Source organism: Equus quagga, unplaced genomic scaffold (genome assembly GCF_021613505.1).
Source record: "Equus quagga isolate Etosha38 unplaced genomic scaffold, UCLA_HA_Equagga_1.0 252_RagTag, whole genome shotgun sequence".
NCBI lineage: Eukaryota > Metazoa > Chordata > Mammalia > Perissodactyla > Equidae > Equus > Equus quagga.
Genome location: NW_025799860.1, coordinates 1,419,973 through 1,445,411, shown reverse-complemented (window position 1 = coordinate 1,445,411; position 25,439 = coordinate 1,419,973). Strand labels below are relative to the sequence as shown.

Sequence of the window (25,439 nt, the reverse complement as noted above, 5' to 3'; positions counted from 1 at the left end):
CTTAGAGGCATGCCTACCCTTAGAACAAGAGTTTCCAAGCCTTTTGTTTCGTAAAACACCTGGAGAGCTTTGTAAAAATAAAAATAAAATAAAACTAACAGAGACCACCTGCTTAGGCCCAGCTGCAGACTATAGGGTCAGAAACTTCAAGGTGGAGCCCACTAATCTGAGTTCTTTGAGCCGCACAGATGGTTCTGATGAGCAGCCAGTTTGGGGACAAGAGATTTACCTGTCATGGTCCCTTTGCCAGTGGCCCTGGGTCGACTTGCCTGTTACAATCACTTTCTAAAGATGAGTTTACTGTCTGCCTTGGGCTACAGGGTTAGTAATGGGAAAGTGAGGTTGTAGATGAGGAGGCATTTGAACTTCAAGCAGTAAGTTACAGACCCCTAGCATAGGAAGATGGGAGTGTGGTCCAAGAAAATGAGGAGAGTTTGTGTGTTTGGATCAGTTACATTTTATGCATCATCCAAATAGCTCACTTTTTTTTTTTAAACTCTGTGCTAGGCACTGTGCGGAAAGCTCTGTATGTGAATTAACTCACAACAGTCACCCCCATTACGCCGATGATGAAACGTGGCAGAGAGAGGCTATGTAGCTCTCCTGAGGTCACACATTGCTAGTGAGTGCTGGTGCCACAGTGCAGCCAGACACTGGCCTATGCTTTGAGCACCACCCTCTACTGCCTCTTGTCATAGCAAGAATGAAGGCTCAACCAGAGCTTTCACTGCTGTTGCTAATAAGGATGTTATGATGGATTTTACAGAAATTGTATATGCTAATCCTTATTAGAAGTGTCCATATCCTTAATTAACAAACTGACAAATCAGTCGTTTTTAGGATATTGATTTGATTCTCTATTTGGGAGAATATGTGGATATATCCAATACAGAGTGACAGGTTGTCTTATTAAAATGATCCCTCCCTCCCTTCTTCTCTAAGGGTAGATAAGTTATAACAAGGTTTTCTTGAACCCTCTCACCGTTATATTGGCGTGAGACTTTGGTTTCCAGATGAATATATTGAGGGTGGACTGGTACTCTGAACTGTCTTTGCCTCTACTTCGTGCCCCAAAACATGAGCGTGAATGCCATTGGCACATAGTGCCCACACCTGCCTCCCTCCCTGCAGTCACTCTCCTCACTCTGCAGACATTTCTGTGTTTTAAAGATTGTTCGCGTCACTCTCCTTTTTGGCCTTTCTGATTGAGTTTTCTCAGATGACTGAGCACTCAGGTCCTCACCTCTAGTCTGGACAGTGCCGGCCATCAGAAGGACTATCTGGCTAGCCTTTCTGCGTTTATCTAGCTACAGGAAACTCATGTCTCCTCCTGCTCCAAACTCATCCTTGCCTCCTGGCCCACACTGAGATGGAGCTTTGTTTTCTGTGCTGATTTGAGCCAGACACAAACCTCAGCACCCACTCACCAAGGCCTCTTTTGATGAAGCCATACCAGATGTTAAAGACTCTTCCCAAAGGAGGGGAAAAGCAATGGATTTCAGAGCTAAACTGTGTGATTATTTGAGGGAGGAAGTCTTACTTCCTTTGGCTCTCTAATCCTGTTTATTTGGCTTGGTTTATTCATAGCCTTGCTTTTCGATCTTTGAGTTTCTTGAAGGGTAGTAGGAAATTATGGGCTCCTACAACTGTGCCCAAGACTTGCTTTTGGTTGGACATTCGAGTCTGGGAGAATGGCCCAATTCTAGAGGCCCTGGACAGATTTAATCCGCAAAACCAGGAGAATGTTGAAGCTGCTGTCCTGATTCTACATTTGGTGTATATACGTGGATATTTGTGGTCAGACGCTAAGTTTGTCCTCCATGTTATCTCCAAGTTATCTTGCTTTCTCTTTATTTTGACAATACACTATGACTGTCGCTCCTCTAGTTCTTCCTAGAACTCCTCCTGCCTTGCATTGGGGCCTGAGGCAAGGACCTGGCTGTGGGTAGTTGATTGGGCAGTGATTCTAAGAGTGATCTCAGGAAGCAGATGTGAGGGAAAGTGGGAAGAGGGAGACAGGAAGGGAGGAAAAACAAACAAAGGTGTGGTCTTGTGGCCACTTCTGTAGTGGGGGCTCAATTCTGCCCTGGCCTCTGAGAAGTGTACACCATGCCACCCTGAGCTGGGGTTGGGGAGCACGGAGCCTCCACCAGGGCAGCAGCTGCAATCTGAGCTGACCAAGGGGATGTGGCGTGACTTCAAAAGCATCTGCTACACCTCCTAGCACCCTGCAGTCTTTCGGGTGACCCCCGTTGGTAAAACAACCCCGCCTCTGTGTGTTTACTCTGAGATGTCCTTGTACTTATTCAACACTACAGCAAGCTACATTTAGGTTCCTTAATTTCTTCATTCCTAAGATGGGCGGGATGATAATGGATGTGTAAACACTGGCATTTGTCCCTTGAGATGGTGTGATTGGTGATGCTTTTAGCTTGCACTACTGATTTAGGGACCAAATCAGTGGGCTATTTATAGGCAGATCTCCATTTTATAGGGAAGGCTCAGCATTTTGTGACTCTAATAAGAGATAGCAATGTAACTTAAAGTTCCAGAATTTTCAGGAAATAGCTCCTTCAGCTGAAAGCTTTAGGATTAATCATTAATGTGCTTTTCCCAAGTTATAATATAGTGAGGCTATAGTATATTAATGTTCAAATAATTTAAAGTCCTTTTTCTGTTTAAAAAAAGTTCCCCAACTCCATGGGTGCATAACATTTTCTTTTAAAATATTCTCTTTTCGCATTATCTATTTTTTCTCTCTTACTCTGGGAAATGTCAGCCCTTCAAAATAGTAGAGTGTATGTATAGGTCACAGCGGAGTTGCAGAAATAATTAAGATTCAGCCAAAAACATGGTGAATCTTTTTTGCCATCTGACAACTCTGTAGTAATATATGAAAGGAAGCCCATAATTTGCGCATTGCTCAGTGAGAAACTCATACTTTTTCTCCTAACTTGCCAGTAGGTAAATAATACCTACTGTTCAATTGTTACATTTTGGTTATGCAAATAAATCTGTGCCTCCAACCTGTTGATCTAAAATAACAGTCTTTAATGAGCCAGAATTCCCATTGCTACATTTAGACTAGAATTTTGGAGCATCAGGACCGTGGTGATTAAGTCAAAGTTGCCAACTTTCAAACGAGTAAACAGGTCTAGTGAGGTTTTACTATTTTCCTATTGTTCCCCAAGTTAATGACAAGGATTGATCTAGAACCCCGGATGCCTGAGCCCCACCCCTAACTTAGTGACCCCAGCAATACTGCTATTTAAGTTAGAAAATTTTGCACATTAAACTGTGTGCAAAAATCGTGTGGGAGTTAAAATTGACAGAACACTCAGATAAAGAAATTTCTAGCTTGTCTATGTTTCAGGGTTCAGATTTGGATTTGAGTTCCAACTCAGCTATTGACGAGCTTTATACTCCTAGTCAGCTCGTGCACTTTTCCAAGGCCGTCCCCATCTCTCTTTCCCCGGATTTCCCTCTCTCAGCCCTTCTAACCTGTCAGAGGGCAACACTGATAAGTCCGCGAGAAGTCCCTGAGAGTTCTCTGTAAGCCACAGACTCTTACCCACATGCCAAGGGGTATTTGCTCCAGGGAATTCAGGCCCATAGGACTCACCCTAAGATTCTGCTTCAGATAGAACACGCTAAATGGTGGGTTTTACCAGAAGTCCCAGTATAGAAGGAAATGCCATAGGATTAAATTAGAAATGTTATCCTGAGTATTTTATGTGTGTTTAAGATCATCTTAATGACCTGTGGTATTTTATTCTTCATCTTATTTATGTTCACAACAATTTTGGGAGGGAAGTAGTATTTCTATCATTCCCATTTTACTTATAAGTAAACTGAGTCTTAGAAAAGGAGACATAAACAGTTGAGCTTGGGTAGAAGCTTATGTTATTGCCCCAATAACAGCGCTTAACCCACCAAAGAGCACATTTCCACCTGTGCCCCCTCACTGTGCAGGACAGACAGTAGCTGCTCAGTTAAAACCTGATTACTTTGCACCAAGTTTGAGACTTGATGGAGACCAGTGCTTGATGTCCTGTGAGGATACAATAAAAAGAAATGTTAAAAGTAATGTAGCTAGAGAAGGCATTTTTAGAAGTTTTCTTTTCATTATAAAAATTTACAGAAAAGTAGAAGAGAAGAAAGTTCATCTTCTCTCTGTTGTCACTTTTTAGTGTATCTCCTGCCAAAAATGTTTCCCTGGGTTTAGATTTATTTTTACATATTTCTAATCTGTATACATATAATTTTATATCCTGCTTTTTCACTTAATATTTTATCTTTTGGACACCTCTTTGTTATTGACAAACAGTTTTAAATAGCACTTAGTAGTCTATTGAATCGATGTGTCACAGTTACTTAAACACTGCTTTTGTGGCACATTTAGCTTACCCACTTTTAAATTTAAGTCATGCTGCTGTGAACATTCTTCTGCAAAAAGCTTTTTCTCTAGGAAGAGGTTCCCAGAAGTGGATCAAAGTGAATGAACAATTGAAGCCAATTACTTTAAATACTATAATCAAGTAGGTTAGAAACATTGGAGAATAGGTTACCAAGGAAATGATAGAGTATTTTTTTAGGGATGAAAAGGAATGAAAGATTCAATTAACCAAGTCCTGCCAATCAGCGTGTGTCCTGAAGGTGCAGAGCTTTTCATGTCGCACAGAGACAGAGCAGTGGAGCTGGAGCCTGGTGCCGCCAACACAGATGGGAGTTCCAGAAATCATGAGGACGCTTCTATTCTTGTATGTCTTTTTTTTCAGTAAGAATATTCATTCAAGGACTGGTTTTCTGCACGTATCTGTGACACTGGGATTGTCTGCTTTTCAGGATGGACTAAAACTTGAGGTGATTCCTCTCTGCCATGATAAAGCTGTCATCAGACAGGTGTTCCACTATGTTTCTTCTGACATCCATCCATCCCCTTGTCCACTCCAGTACAGAACCTGGCTTTCTACGTGAACTACTTTGACCCTATTGTGAGAGAGTCTTCAGAAACGAAGGATTTGCTAACCTGGTTTGTGGCCTTCTCCAATATTACCCTGCCATTCCTCATTAAGAAGTGGCTTCTCTTTCCCTTCCCCTTTCATGTCAGCAGGCCTATGACTCACTTATAACTGATAGAATGCTCTAGAAGGATGCTGCGTGACTTCCAAGGCCTGGCAGCTTCTGGGAAGCTGACCACTTCCTAGGGAACACTTGCTCAGGAGGAAGTCAGCTGCCATGTAGGAAGCCTGACCACCCTGAGGGACATTGGTTAACCACTCTGGGCCACAGTCCTAGCTGAGCTCGGCATTCCAGCGCCCCCTACTGTGAGATGAATCATTTCTGTTTTCAGTCCTTGTTATTCATCTTGGATTCAAAGTCCAGGGAAGATCTGATTAGCCCAAGCATGGGTCAGGTGCCTTGGTTCAAGGCAGAGTGCGGTGATCGACAGTTCTTCTCTTGAGGAGAGTGGGGCCTGCAAGGAGAATGAAGGCCTGTTACCAATGAAAGGGGGAATGGACACAGGTCAGGCCCAACAGATGTTCACAGTAGATATTGCCTGGGTCAGCTGCTGAAAATGCAAATCTAATAATCTTACTCCATCGTTTTCAAGGCTGTCGGGGCTCTGCATGGCTTTCATAAGAAAGTTTCTGCAACTTAGCTTAGTACATGACATTCTTCAGTGCTGCCCCTTGCTCACCTCTCCACCCAGCTTTTCGGCCAGGATCCCTCATGGAACCTTTGCTCCAGCCTTACTAAGGCACTTGAGAGTCTTGAAAAAATGGTCTCAGCCACTTTCAGGCTTTAAATACAATCTGTGTGCTGATGACTCCCCATTTATGTCCTTTTCTCTGGATCTTTCTCTGAAGCTAAACTCCTTTCTCCAACTGCCTTCTTGACACCTCCACTTGGATGCCTAACAGACATCCCAAACTTAGCATGTCCAAAACTGAACTCCTAATCTTCCCCTTGTTCAAAGGAAAAAAAAAAACAAAACCCTGCGTCTTCTGCATTCTTCCCCATCTCAGGAAATGGCAACTCCATCCTTTACTTTTCTCAGGTCAAAAACCTCAACTCATTCTTGAGTCTTGTTCATTTCATGCTATACATTAGCAAAACTTGTCAACTGTACCTTCAGAATATATCTAAAGACTCACCCTTCAATGCCACCGACCTGATCGGAGCCACCATCAGTGGTCATTCTCTCACCTGTGTGTGGCAATAGCCTCCTAACAGCTCTCCCTCTTTCTGCCTTTGCCAATCAGCAGTGATCCTGTTTATGACATGTCACATCATGGCATTCTCAAGTCGGGGCCTCCACTGGCTGCCCGTCTTTGTAAATGCCTAAATGCTTATAATGGCTGTGAGACGTTACATGATCTTTGCCCTCTGACTTCACCACTCTTCATTCCTCTTTGGCCCATCGGCTGCCTGGATGTTCCTCAATCAAGTCAAGCAGACTTCTGCCTCAGAGCCTTGCTCTTCCCTCTGCCTGGAAGGTTCTTGACCCATATATCTGTATGACTTGCTCCCTAGAATGGTGCCTGGCACAAAGTAGGTTTGCAGTTAAAATGTGCTGAATGAATGAATTCTGATATACCTTTGGACATACTTCCCCTTTTCCTGGAACATACTCTTTACTCCTCCTTACCAAGCTGACTTCTTTTGTTTCTTTCACAGTCCACTCAGATCACACCTTCTCTAGAAAGATTCCTGTGTGATTTAAATGCCACCATTCTCTACTCTTTGAGGAGAAGGATTTTGTCTTTGTCATTGTGTCTGATGTATAGCAGGTTCCTTGGCATCTGGTGGACCCTCAGTAAATGTTTCTCTCAATCTCAATATTGATTTAGTGTTTATTTATTTTAATAGATGGTACAAGTACATTGTTTAAAAAATACATAAAAAGCATGATAGGCATGTAGGCAAAAGCAAGCCTCAGTTCCTCACGTTTTCTGCAGAGACCGTTATCACTCTTTTTGAGTATCTGCCTGGGTATGTTCTATGCATAGACAAGAAGTTATCTATTTAGTGAATATCTAAGAAAAAATTGAAATTGATGCATGCATAATTGACCTGACATTGAAAATACTTAAATGGATCTCTTTAAATAACCAGTTTGCTTAAGTAGTAAGATTCCAGGATATTCTTATTCTCCTGAGAAACAGAGGTTTACCCTGAAAGTCCTTTTTAAATCTTCCTAAAATCTACCAGTCTACTTCTTACTTGCTAGGTGGAAAATAGTGCATATCAGCAAGTCTGCCTTGGCTCTCACAGGAACTGGTAGAAACCAGTTCTAGCGTTATCTCTTTCCAGGATCGTTACAGTTACTTTCCCGCTGGTCTCCTGCTTCTACCAGTGTCCCTCTTTGGTCTCTTCTCGATAGAGCAGCCAGAATGATCCTATTTAAATGTGAGTCACTCCTCTACTCAATCCTTAAAAGGTTTTCCATCCTACTCACAATAAAAGCCCAAGTCCTTCATGGCCTTAAGACCCTGCATGGCCACTGTGTTGCAGCCATGCTGCCGTATCCCTGTTCATTGACTGTGTTGGGTTCCCTCCTGAGTGGGACCCTTCACTCTCTGTTCCCTCCATCTAGAGTGTTCTTACCGATGTAGCAGCACTGCTTACTCCCCCATCTTTTAGATCTTTGGTTAACCATCCCCTCATTAGAGAGAAGTGCGACTACTGTATATAAAATAAGCCTCCCATTATTCTCCTCCTTTATGTGGCTTTATGTTTCTATGCATAATGTGCTTATTTGCTCACATGCTTATTGTCTGTCTCTCCCCATGTAAGCTCTGCGAGAACACAGTTGTTCACCATTGAGTAAGGATTCATTAGAATGCAATCGGCCTCAATGAGTGTTTGTTGATTGATTGAAAGAGCTGGGGGCCCTGAGTCTCAGCCTGCACACCTCTTGCAGTTTATATTGGACGTAGAGGTACTGGGTAGGGTTTGCCAACCTTGAGATGGAGTGTTCCCTGTTGCTTTCTCTCCTTCCATCTCTCTACACCCCAGAGATGACAATGTGAGACCTGGGGGCCCCAGGAAAATGGCCCTGGGAGCCCAGGCTCAGGACGTGCCTTTTCAGCTAAGCCCAGTGTACCTGACTGTCTGGACATTCCTCCTCGAGCTTAGCAAGTCCCAGACTAGACTCACTACCAGCTCCCCACAGCATCCTCAGACCGCCTGCTCTTGGATGTGCCACCACCTCTTCCCTTCTGGCCAATCTCAAAATCGAGATTATCGCTTTTGTGCTTTCCATATCCAGTCGATTACCAAGTTCTATCCACTCTGCCTTCTCAGGGTCTTTTCCTCTTGATCCTTCAGCTGTCACGGCTTCTGGGTAGGGAGTCATCACTTTGTTTTCTTGGCTACTAGCACTTTCTGCCAGCTGCTTCTCCTGCCTCTAGTTTCTTTCCATCAACCCAGCCAAACCCCAGCTGCAGTCAGAGGGTCTGTGTAAAGCCCAGATCACATCATGGGCTTCCTTAGCTTAAAATCCTTTAGTGACTTCCTGCCACCACTGCAGGTTTTCTCAACCTTACACATGTGTGTACTACCTTGATGATTTTTGCACTATCTGGGTACCACCTATGATATTATTCACTTAATATTTATTTAAATATAATCATACTTAATTTTTCCCCTGAGCAATAATATCCTTGCAGACATAGGGTGATGATCAGTTTTTTTCTAATGTATGTTAAAATACATAGCTATTAAATACAACACATTGGTCCATGTACCATCTGAGATCCATTGTACATATCATGGATGTTGTGTCCGCCATCTTGAGGGGACTGCCAGGACACAGAGGGCCCTTCTGCATGTGGCCTTTGCATTGCTGCTCCCCTAAGGCCAAATACGCCAAGAATAGCATCTCCACTTTGAATTTCCAGCGAAGCAGGATCCCACAGTGCTGTGTCTTCACACTTTTGCTTATGAAGTTCCTTCTGCCTGGAGTGCCCTCCACAGCCTTCTAGTTTCTCTGCTTGATGATTCCTGTCCATTATTCTAGACCCAACTTAAACATCACACTGTAGAACCATCCTTCCTTCCCACTCTGTCCTCACATTGAGTTTTATTACTCTGACCCTTTTCGTCATTTTGTTCCTTGTCTATTGTATGTTTTCATGTTCATAAATAGTGACTGTCCTATGATGATTTTCAGGTTTCCCCTCCTGCTCCTGGGAGGCTGGGAATAGATTTTATTTGCCTTAGCCATAGGGCTTGGCACGTAGACCTTAAAATGTGAGTGACTGAAGTTCAAATCCCTTTCTAAGATGTAGTTATCCCCGGTGGAGCAGTAGCTGTGGCTGGGGTTGGTTGACATTAGATAAGAACAAGAGTGAGACTTGGCATGTAAACCTGGGGAGTTGGAGGTTTACTGGAGGGAGGAAATGATGCATTAATTGATGAGGTTACCAAAGACATGGTACTCTTCTGCAGTGTTTCCTAGAGCAGACCCTCCTACCCATATAAATGTACCTGATCATGATGAGTAGCTTCTGGGCTACTCTCTCTCTCTATATATAGATATACTCTTTGGTGAGCTTCTGTGTTTTCAGCCCAACCTTTAGAGCTGCACTGTCCGATATGGTAGCCACTAACAATGTGTGACCATTTAAATTTTAATTAATTGAAAGTAATTAAAATTAAAATTTTGTTTCTTCAGACGCACTAACCACATTTGAAGTGCTCAATAGCCGCCTATGGCTAGTGGCTAGCACATTGGACAGCACAGAATAATATTTCCATCATCACAGAAAGTTCTATTGGACTGAGCTGCTCTAGAATCTAATTCTTTAACAAATCCCCCAAGTTGAGTTTTGTCGCTAAAGCTGAAGCCGGGAAAAAAGTCCTGTCTAAATGAGATTTCACTTGGGTGGGTTCAGTCAGCTTGCTCATACAGATATGAGCAAAGGACCATTTGTTGAGTAAGGGGAGGTTTTTAATGGTTACATGTTGAGGAGATGGATGGTCTTACCGTGGAGAAGGTATAACGCCTTGCCTGGAGAGCTCTGGGCTGAGTGACCATCCCTGGTCCAAGCCACTCTCCCCTTCACTACAGCTGGTTCACAATGAAGCAGATGCATGAGGCTGAAGACAGATATGAGAGATGGGAACATGGGTGGAGAGAGGAGATGGGGTCTAGAGCCTAGGAGAGACTAGGGAAGGAAGTAAGATGAGTGAGAAGAGAAACAGGAAGGAGCGCACTCCTGCAGTAGGAGGGAAGGTGGGTGTTGATAGAGATGGAGGGCCGAAGGTGGGGGATCTTGAATAAAATGGTGACTGTTTGGCATAGCCATTATAGAGAATGAGAAATGGCTCATAAGCATTCTTTGCTCACTTTCTCCTGCCTCCAAACTGGTTTTGTTTGTTGCTTTACTTAAGATGGCAGAATACATGGAGTGAAAAAGGACCTAGCTAGAGTAAAACAGCAGGAAAGATCGTGCATCCATAAGTACCGTGTGTACTCACCACTCGACTCTCTTTCATTTTTCATTATTTCACATGTGGACAGTGTCCCAGATTACAAGTCCTTTGAAGACTAAGGTGAAAGAGGTAAATAAAACATTTACACTTTAAGCTGGTGGACTGAATTGGTTACTTGCCAGGGCTATTGTGTTTTAGGTCTTTTGTAAATTAGTGGATGAGTAGAAGAAGCTTCTCTTTGGAAAATAACTTAGAATTGCTTTAAGATTCAGGCTGTGTTGATGTGATCCACAGGGCTTTAAATCTATAATTGACAAGGGACCAAACTTTCAACCTTACATCATTTCTGATAGGAGAATATCTGTCAGTAGGTTTTGCCCTTATAATTTCAGAGCAAAAATTATTTCTTACTGCAAGATTATTCATAGATTTACAATGCTGCGTGTAATTAACAATTTGCAATCTTTAGCAGAAGAAAAAGGTGCCAGTGGCTTTAACCATTTCTTTGGATTTTACCAGTCTTCTTTCAGATATTAAATGTGTCTTTGGCAAGACTAATACGGTGGTTCTCAAACTTCAGTGAGCATCAGACTCACCTCAAGGGCTTATTAAAACACAGACTGTTGGGCCCCATCCCCAGCGTTTCTGATTCAGTTGGTCTGGGGTGGATTCCAGAATTTTCTTTCTTAACAAGCTCCCAGGTGACATGATGCTGCTGCTCTCTGGACGACACTTTGACAAGCACTGGTCCTGTGGGAATTTAAATTCAGTTTCTGTCTGTGTTGATTGCGGGATTACGTTGAAAGGGGCAGTAGTTCATTTGCCTCTTTCTGACTCAGTGTTTTTCTCCTCTGGGGTTTGGGCAGGCAGGAGAAGGAGTCTTCGTTCATTCCGGTGACCTGGCTTCACAATGCAGTCAGGCCCCTGGGCACATTGCCTTCTTTACGTGCCAGGACAGCTTCTCCAGGTGAAGGCCATGGTGTGCTGATGGAGCAGTTACCCTCCACCATTTCCCCTTCAGCCTGCCCGCAAACCAGGAAGCAGCACACACTCGCCCAGTCAGAAGCAGCTGTATTTGCTCCTGACCCAAATCTTTGCCACCTCCTGGAGACTGCTGCAGTCCCAGGGCAGTGGTGGTGTGAGGATATGACGTGGATGCCCAGAGCCTTCAAGTGGCCGGCTGGTTGGCTGGGTGGTTGACCGGGGCTGGTCACTGAGAGGAAGTCAGGAACCCTAGGTTCTATTTCTGGGTGGACTTCCAACTCCTTGGGTGACCTTGTGCAAGCCTCCTAATCCTTGACTTCCCCATTTTGACCCTTATGTTTATGAAACATACTCTCCCCCTCCCAATCCATAAAATAGCAGAAAAACAGAAACCCAGGTCTGGTGAGTGGCCTCCGGGGCATTTATGAGCTGATGTGTGGAACTCTGAGTGCCTGAGGAGAAAGCTGCTGTGTAAACACAATACATTATTAATCAAACGTTAAAAAATAGCATCACAGTCTCTGCTAACAATAGCTGCTTCAGGCTGTGGGAGCAGCTCTGACACACAGGCTCCCAGCAGTGTTGAAGGAAGGGTGACTGTGGTTTTTGAATTTGTAAAACATTGAAGAGAAGATGAAAATAGGTTCTTAAAACATTTTTGATCATATTCATAGGTATATTTATGAAGAAAACATGACAGCTCTGTAAAATTCAACTTTAGTAAACCAAATCATCAATTTATTTTGATTTTCATTACCTTTCAGAGTAGTTTTCCAATGTGGCTATTCCATAGGCATTTTGGCTGAAGTCTTAGGAGTCTCTTTCCTCTTCCCATCCCCATTGGCAAGCAGTTCATGCCCCTTAAACTCCGTGGGGGGAAACTTACAAATCAGTTATGATTACTTGATCAGTTAATGATTACATCCACTCTACAGATGCAGAAGGAGCACCTGCTACATGCTGCTCTAGATAGAGATATCAAAATATGGTTCTTGCCTTTAAGGGATTTGTAGTATAGTTTTGATTAAAGATACATAAGCAAGATATTATGTAAGGAGACCATTGCATCCTTTATACCTGTTTCCTTACGAAATGTAAACAGAGTCCAGATCTACTTTTTGTGCATTATAGAGGTGTGCCTCCAGTGATCTGGAGAAGGAGAAAGTCCTGCAGCATCACTGTTGCCTGTCAGGAAGAAGCTCAGACATTTGTTCCTTTTCCCCCCAGAGGAGTTCAGAGATGGGGGCTTCTTGAGGATGTTATGACAAACGGCCTGTAGAAGATCTAGCACTCAAGTGGTGGCAGCCCTACTCATGTCCCAGGGAGAGAAAGCTGCTCAGTAAACAAATACAGTACAGTCTCTTAGGGACCATTAGACCCCGTTACTTCCTCACCAGCTGGGATGACCATTCCTTCCCCGCCTTCTGTCCAGAGAGTTGTGGCTTTTTACCCCATGGTGGAAGCTCCCGAAGGACAAGGCCTCACCTGAGTCTAGGCCTGGGACTCTCAGCCCTTATGTACATGGGAATTGCCTGGGGGGCTTTTAAACAAATACAGATGCCTGGGTTCACCTCCAGGGGGTCTGATAAAACTGAGCTGGAGTGGTTCAACTGGGCAGCTGTTCACAAAAAAATCCCCAGGTGAGCGCAGTGTGCCATGAGGGTTGAGAAGCACTGAGCTGGTGGCTGAATTTATCTGAAAGTTGAAGGAGAGAGTCTCTGCTAGCCACCCAGGAGTTTTTTGAATGGAGAAAAAACACATCACAAAACTTAGCTTGGAGGGCTATCCTAACTGTATTCTCTACCTGTAATGGGACCTCTCATGGTCCCATTTGCTCACAGGTAGAAATGGTGATTTCAAGTGCCAGGCACGGCTGGCCCACAGCCCTCTTCCCTGTGGGCACAGTTGGGACTCAGGGGCCAGCTGCTTTGGGAGCATTGATTCCCCCAAGCCCTGGGATTCCTTGGTCTTGTTCCAGCATCTCATCACTGGCGGCCCTCCTGTAGGCGTGCCTTGCTCCTGCACAGCGCTCCTCTTGGCTGCAGCCTCCTTGGCCCCAACTGCCCTGCAGGACTGAGGTGACCAACTGCAGGCTCACTGCCTCACCTGAGCATTCTTCACTCCTGCTGCTGCCTCAGTGTATACTTTGCCTGCATTATCTTTTCTCCCCCTTAAATGTAGAGGTTTTTTTTTTTTTACTCCAGGCTTATTATGAAGATGAATGGCAACCATGGTAGATCTCCATTTGGTGTATAGGGCCAGGACTTCCTCTTGCTGAAGTCTATACAAAGACGCCCATAGAGATTTCCTATATTTCTGTGTTCTTGGTGATTTGCCCCAGCCTGCAATGATGCCTTCTTTCTGTCTGTATTTTTGAAAGAATAAAACCTACAACTAGAGTGTGGATTAGAAGCCTACTGAATGGACTCCAAGCAGCCTTGTTTACCTGCTTATTTCTGGCTTCTGGGTTTGGGGGAACATGTCTGTCCACAGGTTTGTTGATATCCTAAGTAGGTGCCACTTCAACGTTATGTGGGCAATTTTGGACCATTCTTTTAGTCCAGAGAAGGGAATCCAAGAAGAATAATGAAAAATGATTTTATTTGATAGCTGGGGGAGTAGGGCTGAGGAGGCTGCCAAATGATGGCGACATCAGGTGAGGACAGGAATGATCTGGAGCTAACCGTAGTCATTCTTGCATCTTTTCTCTTTTCTCTGTCTTTTCATTTTCATTTGGTATTTTGACCCTTGTGTTACTGTCATCATTTCCTCATGTTTACTTTCATTTTCCATCTTTCTTGTGAGTTGTTGTGTCTGGGTTGCCGGACACATTTCCTAGGTCCTGAGCCCCTTAGACCTCCTTGCTGGCTCCCACCCCACACCCCTGGCTGTGTGTCCTCTGGCTTCACCCTTGGCCATGTCCCTGACTTGCTCCTGCCTCCTCCTGTGCTGGGTGTCTTGGTTGACATCATCCTTCCTTCTCTCATTTCTTTTTCTAAGAATTGCTCCATCTTACCATAAACACTGTCTTTTGTTGTTACCAAATCATTCCTCCTTTTTATCTTTGGGGAAAATCCAAATGTGTCCATCACATTATGTCATAAAGAGACAGCCAGGGTGGACTTTTATTTCCTTTGTTTAAGCCAACATTAATGGGTTATGTTTTTATGCTCTGTGCATTATTTCATTTCATCTTCAGATAGAAAATGTTATTCCCATTTGACAGGTGAGGAAATAGAGGCTAAAAGAGGCTCAGTAGTTGGACCAGGATCAAGCAACACATTAAGTGGTAGAGTTTGGGATGTCTCAGGCCAGAGCCACCTCCACTCTTTGCTATTAAACTCTGTACCCTCCAGCTGGAGGAGGAGTGAAATGTTGTGTTTCCAGGCACGGAGTATGGATTTCATGGCCTTGGAGACCCTTCCATGCCAGCATTCATGGGATTCTGTCAGATTATGTGGGATGGTAAGCCCCTGCACCATGGGGTTGATTTTGGTGATAAAATTTGAACTATATTCTCCTAGAGATGATTGGGTCTTAATTCTGAGGCTGTGGGTGGTGACCATGGGAGTGTGGCAAATTTTGATTGAGTCGTAATACCTTGCCTTGTGTCATTGTCATTGTGACTGTGTAAATCAGCAGGGTGGAATTCTCCCAGTTAAGATTTTCAATGTTTTGTTTCTTTGCAGAGCCTGCGTCATCTTGGGGGTGATATTCCTTCTGTCGTCCATATGTATAGTTGTCAAAGCCATCCATGACCTCTCAACTAGGCTGCTCCCAGAAGTGGTAAGGCTCTTCTTCTTCCTTAATAATCTTTCCTGGACGTATCAACCTCCTGTGTTACCTCTCACTACAGATTTACTGGGGGAAGTAGGGTGGGTGGGGAGAGAATATACACATCATTTTAGGAGTCCAGAACTCATTGCAGAATGTGAATGACTTGGCAGAGAGAAGCATGGGGCAAGATGAAGAGCATTCAAGTAGTTGAGCTGGTACTGAGTTCTGTGTCCCTCTCCTTAGATCTTCTGACTATTTTTAAAGCAAGATGTCTTTTGTGTTAAAGACAAATGGGATGACTTTTATATAGCAGAGTGATCCAGTCAGTGTTGTTTGCATCTGTTGTTCTGTGTCCATTCAATGACTGTAAGAATTATTTTTTTCCTTTGCCCCTCAGTTCAATACATAAATCTATTCACATTAGGTTTTCTAGCACAACTGGCATTTGGATACAGAAACTGGAGGACACAATTTCGTATTAAAGTGTGTCTTCGACTGCTTTGTTCTCTGGGTGACGGTCATTACCTGCATTCTGATTCTTTTTTTTCCCCTCTCCTTATGAATACTGAGAAGAGAGATATTTTTACCGTCTCCTGTCAGGCTGTCTTCATAGAAGGCAGCCAATTTACTTACAGGGAGATGAAGATGCTGCCATTACAATGATTGTCTTTATACAGTTGCATAGTGATTTAAATGCAGAAATATGGACTCTTAGAATGTGATTTGATTTGAGCTTGGCTACGTGCACCATCATCTTATATAAGGCCTAAATTATTAGACCTTTAATTTCACTTTTAGAAAAATATACGTTAATCCTTTCTGGGGTAATGTATTGCATTTGTGTTTGTGTGCGTATGTTTATGGGGAAGACACAAGAGAAGTGGGACATTATACTGCATTTAGTACAGCTATTAAAGCAACTGCTTTAAGTTGCCCCTACTGCCCACCTTGAAACTGAGATTAGAGCCCTTCCTTTACTAACTCACCAGGATCTTAACTATTATTTTTCATCACAGCTGGCCAGAAGCTTGTTCTCTGATAGCTCAGTGACAGGGAGGAAAAATGGATACCAGGGTAGGACTGTACGTGTGTATGGTTTTTAGTCTTTTTCAGCAGAGCTAGCTCAAGCAAATATTACTATTTATTGTGCTCTGTGCTCTTCATCTCACTATTGTGCTGTGTCACGCGGATCTTCCTGGTTACCTGGGATCCTGGACTTTTCCATCCTTCTCCTCCATCCAAGTTGCTGTCCTGTGCACCATTCTGTCAGAATCTGAAGCTTAGGTAAAATGTAGACATGGAAGTATTAAGTGTGATTAATTAACATGTCAATCAGGAAACGTCTTTGCATTTTACAAGGGATGGAAATCTGATTCCACCTTAAGAAATGTTTATTGGTGGGAATTTTCAGCACTCGGCTAGTTGATGCATTCATTTATTTAGGCATTAAAAATTAATTTCCACCAGGGCTAACTTGGTGTGGAATGGATTGCTGTGCTCGCGGACCCTTGCAGAGGCCCCCCCCCCCCCCCCCCCCCCTTGTTTTTCTCTTGATAGCTGAACCATTTTTAACTGGGAACAGTTTCATATCCTATGGGCAAATAGTCCTAAGAGAAGCAGCTCACTGACTTAAATTCCATATCCAGAAATAAATGTCTAAGGCCCTGCCCAGGTAGGGGTCAGAGAGAGTGAAGAGCTGCACGATTTTGTGCAGCACTGGGCCTGTCCTTGGAGAACTCACACCCACTGTATCTTTTATCAGTGCTGGCCTGGGATTAAAAATCCCACCCATATATGGTTATCTCATCAGATCTCTGAGGAAAAGACACGTAAGGTGGTTTTGTTCTTCTTTTTTGTTTTTTTAAGCCTTCGGAGGTATGGAAAGGTAACAAAGGTGTGTGCTGCGTTCCCATTGCCATAAGGGAGGCCTTCTATTCACCTGAGTGGCACAGTGGAGCCAGGTAAACGCTGCCAGGTGGTAGCTGACAGTTTTTCAATCCTGAGTCTTTGGGTTCCCTCTCCCTGCTCTAGAAGTTGGGGGGAGCCAGTAGGCTATGGCCAGACCCCTGACCCCAGGCCTGCAGTAATTCAAAATGAGTGTTCGTCCACAATGATGCCTCTAAATTGGGAGTCACAAACTCAGATACCCACAGAAGCCAGGCCTCAAAACAGGAGAAACTGCTTGGGTCTGTGGCAACTAGAGAGTGTGCCTGGATGAAGAGTCTGCCCTTTAGCAGAGTTACTGTGCCCAAGTGTGGACCCAGGCTTGTCAAATCTCCCAAGTTTTTAAGAGAAAGTGAAAATCTATGTTTAGTGTGAAATAAATTGGCAACCAATTGAAAAATTTTGACAACCCTGGTTGGGAGTGGGTGGACAATTTCATGGTGCCAAATAAAGCATGCCTCTTGGCTGCTCATGGCCTGTGATGGTTGAAACAAGAGAGACTGGTCTTTAGGGCCTTGATGTCATGAATTTAGGTCTGAGTTACAGCTTCACCCTTGCTCTCAACTGCAGAGAATTGCCTTGATTTCTATCAAGTTGTTACTGTGAGTTTGTCAGAAGCAGCATTTTTTCTACCCCAGGCCTGTTCCCCTGGTGGATTTCTTTGTAATGTCAGCTGCATAATTCTCAGAGTGAGAATAATTGCAAGAATGGATAGGTTTTGGATAAGAAAGCTATGCAGGTAGGAATTTCCCAGCTGTGAAGATGGTTGGCTCTGAGCCTTGGTGGCGTCGTCCTGCTCTCGGTGTGGTGCTGGAGAAGTCAGGCCACCTCGTCTCTCGGGGGAGCCCCTGAACTGGAATCCATGGCATCTGCTACAGGGGCTTCATGAGCAAATGATGTAAGTCTGCTCCCTCACAACCTACACGTGGTTGCATTGGATTGTTAATGAAACGGATTCCGAAAGAGCGTCTCAGAAGCTCTCTGTGAACTGTGACTCTAAGGTCGGGGAGAGTGGGGGGTGCTGCAAAAGCAGTGGGAGTAGTGCTTGCCCTGTGTCTGTGGGTTGCTTGGAAAGGAGCAACATCCTCTTCCTGTTTTTACCCCTACCACACCCTGCTTTGGTAAGGAGGGCAAGGTCGTATGCTTCTCCTTTTTGGTAGGACACGGGGGCTCTGAAAGCTGAAGTGATTTTCCCGTGGTCGTCAGCTGGCTGGTGGCAGAGCCTGGATTTGAACCCTTGTCTCCTAGTCTGGGGGTACTGTTTTGGCTCCTGGTCCTATGGGCTTATATGATCCTGTTTTTCATTGGCTTTTCAGGTCTGGCCTTCCTGTCTTACTTCTTATACTTGGAGTGGGATCCTGCTAAGGGCTGTCCTAGAGGTGGGCTGTCCAGGTCCCCAGCTGTTCCCATGCCTGGACTTTCTGGCTACTCCTGCTACCCCCACCCCTCATAACACTTTGCACTCTGTGCCACTGACCAGGGTGTGCCCCCATTATGTTGTCTCTTGAAAAACCCACAGGCAGTTTAACCAGGAAGCAATGGAAAATGCAGGAGAAGTATGGAAGGAGGGGGATCATGGGATGCCTGGAATCACATGGAAGGAAGTGCTTTAGGGAAGCTGCTAGCGTGGTGGAAGGGATGTGGGCGTGATGGGCGGCTGACCTGAGGGAGGTGTGAATCTCCTCTCTGCCTCTCTTACCTACGTGACCACCACAGCCAAGTTACTTAGTCTCCCTGACCCTGGGCCTCCAGATATGTGAAATGGAGACAATACTTAGGTCAGAGGTTTATGATGAGGACAAAATGAGCAATTTATTTAAAATAATTGGCATTAGAAGACAGTACTACTATGGCAGCTACTGCTCTTAACTTTCTGAGTTTTTATGTTTCTGAATCTCAAATCAAAGTTACCCCAGTTTGTGGCCTGCGGTAACGTCAGACTGGGCTCTTCAGTCCCTTTTACCTGCCCCCTGCTCTCCCTCTGGCTAGCTGGAACTGGTGTTCTCTCTTGGACTTCAGATGGTCATAGCCAACCTTGGGCCACTCTTTTGGGGAACACTCAACAAACACGCTGACGGAAGACCTATCCTCTAAGCTGAACTCACCACTCACTGGCTGTGTGACTTTTGGCAAATCGTATCTCCTCTCTGAGCAAGTTTCCTCTTTGTAAATGGGTGTCATGCCACCTACTCGACAACAGAAATTGGGAGAATTAAATAATGTAATGAATGTGTTCTATAAACTGTCGCATATTTTATGAAAGAAGGAGATGATATTATTTCTGATTCCAAGGCCCTAGAAGGCCCATCCTTGCCCATGAGCTTTCTCTCCATGTCCTGTTTGGTTGACCAGCTCAGGTCTACCTTCAGTAGACCATGACTTCTTTACCTTGAGCTCTTGGCCAGTGTCTGGGTCCAACCTCCTTAAGTGGTCATGTGGTAGTAATAGTGATTATAATTAAAATTACAGTAATAAATGGTCATAAGTAATAAGGCCATAAGTAATAGATAGCCATATGTTGATAATAATAATTGCTACCCTTCGAATGTCTACTGATCCCCAGACCCTCTGTCTAGGAACTGGGGGTTCCAAGTCAAATAATACTAATGGCTAGAGTTTTTTCATTGCCCTCGAAAGCCCTTGACTTATCATAGGAGTTGGCTTTTGTTGCCAAGGAGCTCACAGTCAGCGAGAGAGCCATAAACCGATGCATTTGGTTTATGGTGATAAGGAAGAACACGGAGAAGATGTCCATATCAAGCCTGGCAGTAGGGGAGGTGTGCTGGGGCCTTCCCAGAGGAGCAGACCCTCCACATGACATGTAAAGGAAGAGTGGGAATTGGCAAGGCAGGCTGTAGTGGGGAGGGGGGAGGGGGACACATGGGGAGGAGGGGCTTCAGGTTCCCTCTGAGCCTGTTCTCTCTTTGTTTCCTGTTTACACAGCATCTCTGGGTGGGAGGAAGGAATAGAGAGAGAAAAACGCAAAGGAGAAGGAGGCAAAAGGAAGAAAGGAAAAATAACTTTGTGTTGGAGGTCATAAATGATTGCTTAGCAAAACTGTGTTTCTTCTTCCTTGAGTAGCAAGGTTGCCCTTCAAGCTTCCCCTTGTCTATCTCCCTCCTAAGGTTTTGCCTACGATTCCATTCCACCCACCAGAACAAAGCAGCTCCACTCTAGCAATAAAAGGGAGCCCCTCTCAACTGCATATTTTCTTGCAGAATGTGAATTTCTGGGGTGGCGGCTGTCGTCTTTTCATTGGTGCACCTGTTCAACAAGTGGTGCTGAGAGTCTCCCACCCTGGAAGGATGGGCTGGCTCTGCAGAGCCTGTGGAGGTCAGTGTTGGTCCTGCACCAGCCTCAGATGGGATTCCACTCGTATGAACAAAACCGGAGATGGAACTCTTATAAAGGATACTTTAGGTTTGTATTTCCAAGTCCACACCCAAGAACTTTTCCCAAGGCTCTTCCCACCTGCAGAAGTGACTGTGATTCTTGAATTTGTAGGCTTGTATTTGCAAAGTGTTTAGCATTCAGCCAGTAGCTTGGGTTGGAAGGAGTTACTTCCTTCTTCTATATGTTCTTCAGTTTTATTTTCTTGCTCTCAGTAAGTCTTTACCTTGTGGAGAGGATGGAGACAGCCTGACCTGCCTCCTTCCCACACCCAAGTCTTCAGTGCAAGCTACCTTTGTTCTCTCTCTTTCATCCTTCCCTCTCACTCACAGCTTCTCCCCTTCCCACCTTTAACCCTTGAGCTCCCTCCTTGCCCACCTCCTTGGAAGTCTCGCTTCCACACTAAGTCCTTCTCTTTCTGTTATCTTTGGGCACTCCCTGCCTCCCCCTTCCTACCTAGGCATTTGCTTTCTAGCCCTCCCTTCTCCCCTCTATCCTCTTCTGCTCTTGAAAGAGCTCTATCTGAAGACAATCATCGCATCCTTCCTGTTCATTTTATCTCCTCAAGTTCAAACCCTGCCTCCCCTCAGCCCACCCCTGGTGGTACCTTCTTCGTGGCATCCCTTTTGATGTAGGAGATATTTAACAGAAGGAAGTGAGGGAGAGTGGTGGGGGCAGGCAGTAAAGGTTTGGAGCCAAGCGAGTGGTTTCACAGAGGCGCTACTCATGCAATCAGCTTGTCAGCCTCATGTCTTCTGAGACAAGTGCCCCATGCATGGGAGTGAGTTTCTAAAGGTCCCCTTAGTACTGAGTAAGTACTCTGAGGCAGTGTAGCCTTGTGGCTAAGGATGTGCGAGCTGAAGTCAGGGAGACAGATCCTAACTCTGCCACTTCCTAACTGGGGGAACTGGAGCAGGTTGTTTAACCTTTCTCTGCCTCAGTTTCTTTGTTTGTAAAATGGAAACAAAAGCAGCATCTTTTTTGTAAGATTAAGGAAAAATAAAAAGATGTAGATGATGTGCTTAGTACATAATTATTGAATGAATGTCGACTGATGTTGTTGCTGTTGGACTAGAGAAGAGGCTTCCAAGGAAGTTGGCAGACCTTTGATGTCTTTAGTTCTGGAAGCGTTGGCTGCATTGAACCGTCCAGGAAATGCCTTCAGGGATACTATTCTCAGCTCAGCTTGGGTAGTGCTGTAGGCTCCTTCTTGTGCAATAACCTATAATTCCTGGACCCACCATCAGCAATAGAGAGATTCATCTTCCAGTATGAAATGCTCTCAAGCGCAACTCTAAATTTAATTTGGGAGTTGTATTGACAAATACTTAAGAAAAAAAAATCATGCCCAGTCAAGGTCCTCAACATCCTCCCTGCCAGCATCTTTCCAGCACTGCACAAAGAAAGGCAGAAATTCGTGGTGTCAGATTATCAGTGGTGTCCCACTTTTGTTGCTTCAGACAGAATAATTCCATTACCTCAGCAAGATTGACCTCCTCATTCATCCTAGAGCCAAGGACCTACCAGCTTCTAAACAGAAGAGAACTGAGCATTGATGAAAGTGGGTTATTATTGGCTTGAGTGAGTTCAAGGAGAATAGAGTCTGGAAATAGGTCCACACATATCTAGTCAACTGATTTTTAACAAAGATGCCAAGGCAATTCAATAGAGGAAAGAAGTGTCTCTTCAACAAACGGTGCTGGAGCAACTGAATAGCTATGTGGATAAAAATGGACATCAACCCTTATGTAAAAATTAACTCAAAGTAGATCATAAACCTCAGTGTAAAACTTCTAAAAGAAAACAAAAGAGAAAATCTTTGCAACCTTGCACTAGGCAAAGGTTTCTTAGGTGTGGCACCAAAAGCATGAGCCATAAAATCAAAAGATTGAAAATTGGACTTCATCAAAATCAAAAACCTTTGCTCTTCCAAGACGCCATTAAGAAAATGACAAGACAGCACAGACAACACACATATATCAGACAAAGGACTGTATCCAGAACGCATAAAAAACAGCTTAATAAGAAGAAGGCAAACAACCTAGTAAAAAGATAGACAAAAGACTTATACAGATAATTCACAAGAGAAGAGATAAATAAATGGCCAATAAGCACACAAAAAAATGCTCAACGTTATTACTCATTGTGGAATTACAAATTAAAACCACCATAAGATACCACTACATCCCCATTAAAATGTCTAAAAGTAAAAAACAAAACAAACAAACAAACGTGTGGAGCATCTAGAGCTCTCATACACTGACGATGAGTGAGTAAAATGGTTCACCCACTTCGGCAAACAGTTCAGAGGTTCGTTAAAAAGTTAAATATCCATTTACCATGTGATCTAGCCATTCCACCCCTAGGTGTTTATCCGGAAGAAATGAAAATATATGCCTGCACAAATGTTTATTGCCATTTTATTTCTAATGTCAAAAACTGGAAACAACCTGGGGCCAACCCAGTGGCATAGTGGTTAAGTTTGTGGGCTCTGCTTCGGTGGCCCTGGGTTCACAGGTTTGGATCCTGGGCATGGAACTATACACTGCTCATCAAGCCATGCTGTGGTGGCGTCCCATAAACAAAGTAGAGGAAGATTGGCAGAGATGTTAGCTCGGGGCCGATCTTCCTCGTAAAAACAAAACAAACAAAACTGGAAACAGCCCAAATGTATATCAACAAGTGAATGGATCAACAAATTATGGTATATCCATGCAATGGAATACTGCTCAGCAATAAAAAGACAATGTGGATCTATGCAACAACATGGATGAATCTCAAAATAATTGAGGTGGATACCAGAAGCAAGACAAAAAGGAATATGTACTATCTTATTCCATTTATATAAAATTTTAGATGCAAACTAGTCTGTAGTGACAGAAAGCACTTAGTGGTCACCTGAGGATGGGAGGAAAGAGAGGGAAGGATTATTAAAGAGTCACAAGGAAGCTTTTGGGGTGATGGAAATATTCTCTTGCTTTGGGTGATGATTTCATAGGTATAAAAATATGCAACACTGATCAAGCTGTACGCTTTAAATATATGCAGTTCAAGTACATCCAGGGCCACGAATGACCTCACATTGCTAGGCCAGGTTGGAATCCTGCTCAGGTCCATAGAGGATAAGTATTTTAAGTTGCTATGGAGTGAAGTTTTCTTTTCCTGATTGTAACCCCATACATTTAGTACCTGGGATGTTGACACCACTGCTAAAATTATACTATAAATAGGCAGTAATATGAAGACAAAGTGTATGATAAGAGGGGCAAGTGTAAATAGTAGGCTAAGTATAACAGCTCTCATCAGAGGTGCATAGAGGAGCTTTTGCTGAAATATGACTGATGTCATGCAGTTGCCAGAAACCTCTATGACGTGCCTGCTGGTGACTCAGGCTCTTGAGAGGATTAACCATTTTAAACCTGAAAGGATGGGTAGTCCGCCCTCTAGGTCTCTTGCCTACAGTATGATTTGTTTGTCAGTTCAGGTGTTGCCTAGGAAATGGCTGTATGAGAGGCTCTGATTGCTTCTCGTTCCTTGCTGTGTAAGCCTTGATTTTAATCGGAATAGAATAGGTCTGTGAACAGTCTGCCATGTTGCTCGATTCTGTCTATTTTGCCTCTGCATTTTTCTCCTCAAAAAAGTGCTTTTTAGCTTGAGTCTCATGAGACTTTCCCAGTGTTTCTGAAGTAGGTGCCGACAGTAGGCCCACTGCCATTTTGTAACAAGGGAACAAATCCTCAGGTAAAGAAATAAAATGACTTCCTTCAGACTGCATAATATCAGTGTCAGAGACACATGAAAAATGGAACCAAGTCTCTTGGCTAGTCAAGGTCTCTTTCTGTTCTGTGGACTACCTCCTGAAGTACCACAAAATTTAAGACCTGAAAGTCATCCTTTAAGAAAAGCTCATACAACTGGCTCAGTTTCCTGACTGAGAAAATACGGCCCAGAGACTCAGTCTCACAGAAGATTCTGAATAAACTTCAAGTCCAGGATTTTCCAAACTCTACTGAACGAGAATGGAACACCCGCCCCCCACCCCGGCTTCTTCCCTGTGGCCTTGAGGGTTCCAACATGACATGTGCTATGAAACCTGTCTTCAGGGACTCCTAGGTTAAGGTAACAAAAATGGAGAAGAGAAGGGAAGAGAGAAGGAGGGAGGAAGGGAGAGAGGGAGGGAGGTAAATGCGCGCGTTCCTCTCCACCCCCAGCTAGGGGGGCATCTGTGTATTTAAGGATACTGGTGTTTATCAAGGATGGGTGTTGCTGGATCAAGGGTGAGTAGTTTGTTACTCAAATGCATCTGCTTGACCTTGGGAAACTGATTTACTCTTTTGGTCCTTTTCCATCTGGAATGTGAGAATTTAGCACTTCTAATTTAGCTCTTCTTTCTATCTGTGAGGTTTGAGAGCACTTTCTTATCTTTTGACGAGAGAAAAAAATTTTCTTTAAAAGATGTTTAACAATTTAAGGTAAATATTTTTTTCATTCACTTCCCTAAGTATAATATGGACAATGCAATCCTTATAACATTTCTCTATTTTTCTGTTTATTGTTTAGCTAATGGAGAGAATCATACAGAATGCCTTTTTATTTCCCAAGCTTGACTAAAATATCACTGTTTATGTGGTGCACACAATGCCTCCTAGCACAGCAAAGCAGTCGGGAATGAGTTCCTCCAAGTGACTAGAGCTCCTCCTGTCAATTACTTGTGCTCTGTCTTCACATGAGCTGTTGATGCAGGCTTGGCTAGCCAAAGAGTCGAAAGAAAGATTTCTTGGACTCTCAAGGTCTGGTAGTAGTGTTCTTTTATTCAGAGAATAGCATGGGGACAGGACCCATGGGTAGTGAAAGGCTGCAGGCATGGGGACAGGACCCATGGGCAGTGAAGAGCTGCAGGC

The 25,439-nt window shown here is 44.0% G+C and overlaps 1 protein-coding gene across 1 annotated transcript in view; it reads left to right on the top strand.

The window, feature by feature from the left end:
• The window catches only part of LOC124233825 (transmembrane protein 163), a 220,889-nt gene that overhangs the window by 159,363 nt on the left and 36,087 nt on the right, over positions 1–25,439 (top strand). The window contains exon 5 of the mRNA XM_046651066.1: positions 15,117–15,213. Within this exon, the coding sequence (XP_046507022.1) occupies positions 15,117–15,213 (97 nt within the window). The remainder of the gene's footprint in view (positions 1–15,116; positions 15,214–25,439) is intronic.